Source organism: Dipteris shenzhenensis, chromosome 10 (genome assembly GCF_047967505.1).
Source record: "Dipteris shenzhenensis isolate YYH24624 ecotype China chromosome 10, Dip_SZ_1.0, whole genome shotgun sequence".
In the NCBI taxonomy this organism is placed as follows: domain Eukaryota; kingdom Viridiplantae; phylum Streptophyta; class Polypodiopsida; order Gleicheniales; family Dipteridaceae; genus Dipteris; species Dipteris shenzhenensis.
The window spans coordinates 3,440,683-3,449,050 of NC_141605.1; the positions used below are offsets into that span (position 1 = coordinate 3,440,683).

Consider the following 8,368-nt stretch of genomic DNA (forward strand, 5'->3'; position numbering starts at 1 on the left):
GGAGGGATGAACTACAAGCAACCCTTTAAAGAGGGGAGGGTTATGTTAAACACCGAGATAAATAGGAACAAATGATGTGACTAATTATTTGTTGATAAGCCAATGTGCACTAGCCTACATAACTGCGCAAGCTACAACCATCCCTCTAAAAGGGAGCTTGTAGTTGCACGAGCTACAACGAGCCATTTGAAGAGGAGGTATGTTAAATCCGTCCCTATTAAAGACGACAAAGGAACGAAATGATGTGACCAATCAATGAGGGTAAGGGAATAAAAAATATAACCAATTATTTGTTGAGAAACCAATGGAGAGGTATGTTAAAACAAAGTTCCATTCCAAATACAAAAGGGAGCCCAACTATGTTCCAAGGATCTTGAAAAGACATAGAAAGATAGCAAATTGACTATAAGATGATCATGAAGTAAGGATGGACAGTTATATCTAAGATGAAACCAAGCATGTGTCCAAACTTATCCTCTTAAAACAACAAAGTGTGATGTTGCAACCTCATGATCGTCACTCTTAAGGCTACTCGTAAGGCTGAAAACCATAACTCCATCACACAGAGCAAGGACTAGCAACTCTGACATCCCCACCGATGTCATCAATGCCCAGCGGTGGATGTAGAATACATATACTCTCAAACATACAAATCCACACCCCCACACATACTTCAACATCCATTTATTCGGAGGTCTTCGTGATGAGTTTTTATTGTCATTCTTAGGGTGAGGGTTAGAGTCAACCATGACAAAAAGCTAGCACTAAAGGAGAAGACTAATTAAAACATCATCCACATTTTCTTCATCCAAGCTACAACTACCTATGAAGTCTGTTTAGTCTCTCCCAAACAAGTGTATGAGGAAAAAAATGCTTAGACACTTGAGCTATTATAATAGGGCAACATAGCACTAAAGGAGAAGACTAATTAAAAAATCATCCACATTTTCTTCATCCAAGCTACACCTGTCTATGAAGTCTATCTAGTCTCTCCCAAACGAGTGTCTAAGCAAAAAAAATGCTTAGACAGTCGAGCTAATAGGGCAACATGCGACTTAAGATAGAAAGAATTTATTGCAATATCAACAAACCTCAACATGGACGAAAACTTCACAAGGTGATGTGAAGGATAGAGAGAGACGGCTTGGTGAAAAGAAAGAAAAAGACAAAGGAAAGTGGGACCTAACGAAAGGAGAGGGAAGAGAGAGACGGCTTGGTGAAAAGAGTGAAAAAGACAAAGGAAAGTGGGACCTAACGAAAGGAGAGGGAAAAGAACAGACACAAGGTGCAATATGACGTGGATAGAGGAAAGAGACAATGAGCGCGAGGCTTCAAAGGACTCTGAAAAAGGCTTCAAGATGATTCAACCAAAGACGAAAGGAATATACGGACTAAACAAAGGGACAAAATGAAAAGACTTATGGAGAACTCGAAGACGACGACTTTGCAACAACACACCAGATTAAAGAAGAGACGAAAAGGCTAAAGGAGTAAGTGCCATGTAAAATGTAAGGGAAGAGAGAAGAAACGATTACTCAGAAAATTTAGTCATTTAGTCGTCTTTCGAGCTCCGTAAGGGTATGATATCTTGCTCCAAGAAGAAGATACAATCAAAAATGTGTTTTGAATCCAGGTACATATGATTTTTATACCTTGGGAAGCTTCAACTTCAACAAGGACTTCTAAGAAACACTCCCCACACAAGGGGCCAGTGGCAACGGTCATTTAGATAGTGACCCGCTAACAGGGAAGGGTGTGGCAACACCTTTCCACTGACCCCATCCTGACCAGCCCGCGGTGCAGGGTGGACTTTGAACGTCGGCCCTCCTAGAGTTTCGTGATCAAGGGAGACACTGGTATCTGCTGCTTGTATACCTCCCCAAATATTGGTACCCACTTGTGGGTACTGTAAGCAATGATCTGAGACGGGCTGCAGGATAGCCAACAGTTCTTTTTCAGCGACGCACAGAGTTCTGCTTTTGTAACTTTCACAGCTTCTTTGTGTGTGTGAGTGTCTAGGTGTTTTTGTTTTTTTTGGGGGGGGGGGTTGCAAATGTCACAACAGCTTGTTAATGTAGAGTTGCAAGCAATGTAAGGCCTTTCCTGTTCACACATGGTGTAAGCTTTAGTTGAGTCCTATTATAGATAACCACAAAATATGGCCAACTATCGCATAACAATGGCCATCAAGTTGAAAGAACTCCACCTGAGGAAGCATGCAGCCAGTAGTCGTTACCAGCCAACCAGCTAGACCTGATCCAAGCAACCCTTTGAGGCCAAAGTTCCACCTAATGGATTTGCAGAGTTTATAATCAGAGTCACATTAAAAGTAAACTAATACGATTGACTTCAATATCCATCCAGATTTCCAAGAAATATGGAAATCTTGAGCACCTTCCCCTCTGATACTCACCTACTCATGAGGCCTATAGATTTGAAAACAAGGCAAGGGCTCAACTTTACATCTTCAACAATAATGTCTACGAAAGCCAATACTTGGGATATGATTATGCTGTGGCGGCCCAATACTGTCTTAGAAAGCCCTCATTTGGACAGTTTGAAGAACATATCATAATAATCCAATCATAGGGCGACCTACTGATTTAGATGGAAAAAAATAAGTCCAGTAATGATTGATCATGATTGCCAAACCAAAAAATAAATGGAGAGAAGTAGAATCCTGCTCGCGATGGCAACCAATGCAACCAAGATTAACAAAATGTACCAAAGAAGAAAGGACACTATTAAAGAAAGAATTTCCCCATCCATGCCTAGAAAGACCAATAAAAACAAAAAACTTTGGCATCCAAAGATACTGCCAATTCTATTTTTGACAACCACCCATAAGCTGGATGAGCTGATGATCAACATCACTAAAATCCGCATGAACTCAATAATATGTCGACTCTCCTAAACAAACGCTTCAGGACACCTTCAAGTCACTAATAATCCTTGTTTCCCAAAAAAAAGAGGAAACTAGGATATTTAATAGGATCATTCGCAAATGAAGTAGACAGAAGCGATACAGACTGCCAGAAGCATTGCAAGGAAGTGACGAGCCTTATAACAGCCAGGGAACTCCTCTAATACCAGACCTAGCAGATATATCCTTCTGTCTTGCCCGATATGGAGTTACTGCCAATCCACAAAAGAAATCAAAGAATTGAAAATTCTTGATAACTAACAACAGAATACTCACACACAAAAGAAGCCTATAGAAAGACTTACAGTAAAAGAAGCATTTACCTCTGCATCCTCTACCTTTCCGGAGTCCTCGATTTTTGGCTCATCGCCTGTGTTATAGAAGGACATCAGGTTCCAATGGTTATAAATCATGCACAAATGGCAGTCCTTCCATTCAAAAGCAAGCTAAAAGAAGCCAAATCCAAAACCCCATGCAATCATTCAATGGGCTGCACGCATTTGATAAAATGAGAAGCCTGCCATCATGCATTCAATACAAGATCCAGAAAAAGGAATATCATATTCTACTTCTGGAAATATTATATTCTAGAAGGAATGTGTGCATGTAGAGAAGGTCCTTTCTATCATAAAAGGCACTACATACACCCACTGTTAAGCTCAAGACTCTCACATCTAGGTCCCTTATTGTGTCACCGAATCATCAGCTTGCATGGTAGGTCAAGATCAGGTGTTCATCACAATTTTGTACCATAGTCAAACTATGGAATTTCTATCAATTCTCTGGCAGTGATTTTTTCAGCCAGTCACCTTCAATATAACAGCAAAATGCCTGTCTTCAACTAACCTGAGGGCTAGCTAGAATTCCACCCAACTCACCAAAATCTATTTACAGGCTATGGGAGAAGGGAATCACCCCTCACACCAAGCCTAGCAAAATTGTCAACAATCAGGCAGTTGGTGCTGATGTGGCGTCAGCTACATCAATGTCACGTGGTCACACGTTCAACATATGTGTTTGACATTTTGGCAGGCGAAGCAAGTAACTTAGGTACACCTAAAGCCCAATGTGGAGAGAACGCTATATTAATTAAAGCCATATGAACAGTGGACTTCCTTGAAACGACAACAGCATGAACGTTAGCAGCAAGTTTGCATTTTTAAAGGGAACAGAGGCTAGCAAACTTTACCTCCATCCTCCTGAAGATCAGAAGTCCAAAGGGTCAGATTATCTCGCAGAAGCTGCATGATGAGAGTGCTATCTTTATAGGACTCTTCGCTCAGAGTGTCAAGTTCAGCAATTGCTTCATCAAACGCCTGCTTAGCTAAGTGGCATGCTCTGGATGAAACCAACAAAACAAAGCATAAGAAAAGGCAAACCATGCAGACTGAGATAGCCTCCATTAGCTGTGCTTTTAAAAACCATCTCCTCACCGCTCAGGAGAGTTTAGAATTTCATAGTAGAAAACTGAGAAATTTAATGCTAATCCCAGCCGTATGGGATGAGTTGGTGGCAGATCCGTTGAAGCAGTATTGGAGGCAGCCTGCATACATTAGATCGAGGCACAAGACCCAAGCATCAATTTTGAAAGGCTTCATGCGGAATTTCATAAAAATAGAACAAGTATTACTACATAAGTTACATGAGTGACAAACTACATGTGCAACTGATCCAGATAATTTGAGAAAAAGTTACCGCAAACAGAAACGCAACAACAGCAACGCTCAAAATTATTACAACCATCTGGCAGAGGACCGGGCAGAGCACCAAACCTGATAAGCTTTGAGGGACTGATCAGCAGCCTCTTTCCTTTCATTTCCAACCTTGAACTCTGCTAAATAGCGGTAGTAGTCACCTTTCCTGATAATGAGTATCAGTCATTTATCAATAGAGTAACTGTGTGGTTCAAACAAAAATAATAATCCATAAACACAATTATCAAAAGGAAGGGCCTACACCTCCCAGCACCCTCGTAGTAAAAAAACGTCTTATCAATGCAAGCATAATAATAATGCTTCCAAACTAGGAGATGAGTTCCACACAATCACTTGAATATACATAGAATTAAAAAGGAAATTACATTTTGTAGTAAAACACAGTTGATTCCCCAGTACTGCAAGATGGGATGAGATGTTCATCAATAATGGTCAAAATGTCGTAGCAAATCTTTGAGAGCTCTTCCTCTACTTTGTGGCGATATTCCTTGATCCGCTTTACATTGACCTCATTTCCCTTTGCCTCCTCCTTCTGCTCAATGGAGGACATAATCCGCCATGATGCACGGCGGGCACCAATCACGTTCTTATAACCCACCGATAACAAATTCCTTTCTTCTACCGTTAGCTCCACGTCCAGCTTAGCAACTCTCTTCATTGACTCGACCATCTCTGAGCGATGGCAGTATGTTAGCTTCGCATTCTATTACGCAGCGACTGCCAAACCCTTACCACGCATACAGTTAAAATCCCCTTTAAACACGTAGAAGGACACCTGGACCCTGGACTAAGAGATGCTAACGGCCCTGACAGCCAACACGCAAAACATGCTCCTGTAGAAAACACGGGTGGACGACTGGAGAATTTATCCCGACTAGGATGGGAAATGACGAAAAGGAATGCTGACGAGGGAGTAAATATATCACCATCGTAACGCTCGGCTTGCTCGGCCAGTTTGGCCATGTAGACATGATTCTCTCGCTCGTTTTCGGTGCCCATACGGAGCCTCGGAACAGATCCAGTAGTAGAGGAACGATAGAGGCAAAACTTACAGCAAAGAAGCTCTGGAAATGCCGAGCAAAAGCCCGTTCTCCTTTTGTGTCATGTTCACAAAATAAAGGCGAGACAGCTGCGGCATCACCGGAAATCCAACGGTCCCCTCCTTTCCACGTGTCCGTCCCTCACCCGGTCAAACCTGGTCACGACTCACTAAACTTTTAAGCGTCTCTTCACCGCAATGTTGGTGCAAAGCCTTACAATGAAACTGCAAATTCACCTTGCATGGCTTTTAGTACACTAGAATATAGAATCAAGGTTTTTTAAGTGTTCATGGCTATATACAAAAATCTTGAATTTATACACTAAAATAAAGAGAGAGATGGTAGGTTATAGTTTGTGGAGGAGGATCAAGATAACCTCATCTTGTTTGTAGCCTATAAGGTTTTGCCACGTTTGCCTAAGCCGCCTCTAACTCCTTTCATTAGTGAGGAGACCCGTTTCATTAGAGAACTAGTCGTGCGTGCCACTCCCTCCATCTAACTCTAGGTGTGAGTCTTAGTTCTTGAAAGGATCTCTTCAAAAGAGCGATGGACCATGGTTGCGTGATGTCTATGCTTTTGGTTTGATTGATGTGCGATGGCCTTGAGGGCTGACCTTGGATTTGCCTATGTCTCTCTTATTAAGAGTTCACTTGAGGTGGTCAGACTGAGTTCATACTCAAGCCTCCCTAAGATTGGAGAAAACTTCTATTGCATGCCTCCAACATGAAAGGACCAAGGTGGTAGCATAAGCTCGTCACTTTTCTTATGTATTTCTTTAACTTGCAAGTTGAAAGGTGTTTTCTTGACTTGTTCATCTCTAGTTTGAGCAACAAAGTCACTCGAGGTAGGTCCTGGTGCTCAAGAGAGTCCTTGGTGCTCATCGAGCATTATTTGGAGTTTGGTCGGGCGCCAGGTAAGCTTATCTTGCATAAGAGCTTTGCTTTTGAGCGGCATTTTTTGAGAGAAATCTACCTTATAGCTTTGCCGAGCACAAGTTGGAGCGTTGATGCAGTTTTTGGGAGAAATCTGCCTATTGTTTGACTCACCTTCATTGTTGAAGAATTCTTCTTCATGTTACCTCTATCCTCTTCCACCTCAATAACTGTATCCCTTAGCTCTATGGTCTTAATTCCTTGCTGCCCTCTTGTCGTTCACCCCAGCTTGAGAAATTTATATGTTCACAACAATCAGCATTGATTTGGAGAGAGCTACTAGTTTTCAACCTGTTTGCTTTCCTGCTCAGGTCGCCCACCTCTGTCCTCTTCCACCTCAATAACTGTATCCCTTAGCTCTATGGTCTTAATTCCTTGCTGCCCTCTTGTCGTTCACCACAGCTTGAGAAATTTCTATGTTCACAACAATCAGCATTGATTTGGAGAGAGCTACTAGTTTTCAACCTGTTTGCTTTCCTACTCAGGTTGCCCACCTCCACAATAGATTTCCATGCATCTTGCAGCTCGTTTTTACTTCTCTTGACGTCATTTTTATTGCCAGAACTCCTTTTGGGTTTCCAGTTCTATTTTAAGCTATGCGCCCAATTTTTGTGGCCCATAGCTTGCCCAAATTAGCCCCTACGCAAACAACTACTGCCATTATTTTGTCTGTCAAATCCTTGACAACTTTAAGCATAGGATCCAAGCAATTCCTAATTGATTTCTCTTGCAACTGCTTTGGGACTTCTTTCTTTAGAGAATTCATCCTTGCTCTCTTCTTCCTGCATAGTTTGCTTTGTTGGCATGCCATGGGGAGGCCTAAGTGAAGACAACGTTTTTGGGAGAAGTGAAAATAGAGAATTTTGAAATTCAATTTTCCACGAATTCTTTGGAAGGGTATTGGTGCATGGCTCCATGCTAACACGTGTCCATCTGTGGTCTTTCTTGCATTATTTGGACACCTATTGGTGCATGGGTGCATGCTGACACATGTTCGTTCCTTGGTTTCTCTCTTGTCCTCATCGAAAATAATCGTTGGCTTTCATCGACTACACCAACCCATTCATGGAGGTGAAGGTGGCGAAAGCTTTTCACCATCGCGCAGGATCGTTTGATCCAAGTGACATTCTTGGCAATTATGGTGCAAGATGGCGACTTGGCCCGCAACGATTGTATGGGTTTCATGTTGTTCGAGTCCGAGTATTTTTGGAGGATTTTTCGGTGTACATGTGTTGCTTACATTGTAGGAGGTCCCGGGATTTGGGTGCATGACCGGATTGTATAGAAGCAAATCCAGTGTTCTAGAGAATTGTTGCAAAGGAAAGTTATGGAGGAGTGGTGTGGCAGAAAGAAGAGGAAAAGGATGGACAGGGCACACGATATCCGAAACAGGAGTCCTTACTTTCTTCTACAAAACGGTCATTGCATGCATGCTAGCTTCCTCGTATTTCCATGTACTATTTTGTGCATATATGTTTTTGCCTGTGGTTTGTTTTGTGAAGAGGTGCTATCAAGGATGTCACGAGTAGAGAAGGATGTTTGCGAAGATGACTCCAAGGCATCTAGAGAATCCATGAATACTAGCAGCGGGGAATTTGAAAGAGGTCTGTGGTATTTCACCTTTCCTTTCGAAATTTTGATCCAAACATTTGTTTGTTTTTTGTGGTCTTACATTTGGCATTAATCTCTGAAGGTCTCATGAACATGGTGTAATCCAAGAACGTTGTAGAAAAAATGCGCATTCAGATGTTTGAGGTA

The 8,368-nt window shown here is 41.9% G+C and overlaps 1 protein-coding gene across 1 annotated transcript; it reads right to left on the reverse strand.

The window, feature by feature from the left end:
• Window positions 1–2,722: 2,722 nt before the first annotated feature.
• Window positions 2,723–5,741, reverse strand: LOC147897271 (14-3-3 protein 7-like). Its single transcript, XM_087380798.1, has 7 exons — window positions 5,565–5,741; window positions 5,004–5,310; window positions 4,696–4,783; window positions 4,357–4,466; window positions 4,113–4,261; window positions 3,247–3,293; window positions 2,723–3,135 (listed from the first exon to the last, which is right to left on the reverse strand). Exons 1-7 carry the CDS (start codon window positions 5,635–5,637, stop codon window positions 3,133–3,135), a joined length of 777 nt encoding a protein of 258 aa, XP_087236924.1. The 5' UTR covers window positions 5,638–5,741; the 3' UTR covers window positions 2,723–3,132.
• Window positions 5,742–8,368: the final 2,627 nt, after the last annotated feature.

Bases quoted from the DNA above. Each gene is read 5' to 3' on its own strand.
- LOC147897271 (XM_087380798.1), bottom strand. From the start codon at position 5,637: ATGGGCACCGAAAACGAGCGAGAGAATCATGTCTACATGGCCAAACTG. The intron at 4,262-4,356 runs GTGAGGAGATGG...GGTTTCATCCAG, and splicing joins ATTCTAAACTCTCCTGAGCG to AGCATGCCACTTAGCTAAGC. The intron at 3,294-4,112 runs GTAAAGTTTGCT...TCTATAACACAG, and splicing joins TGATCTTCAGGAGGATGGAG to GCGATGAGCCAAAAATCGAG.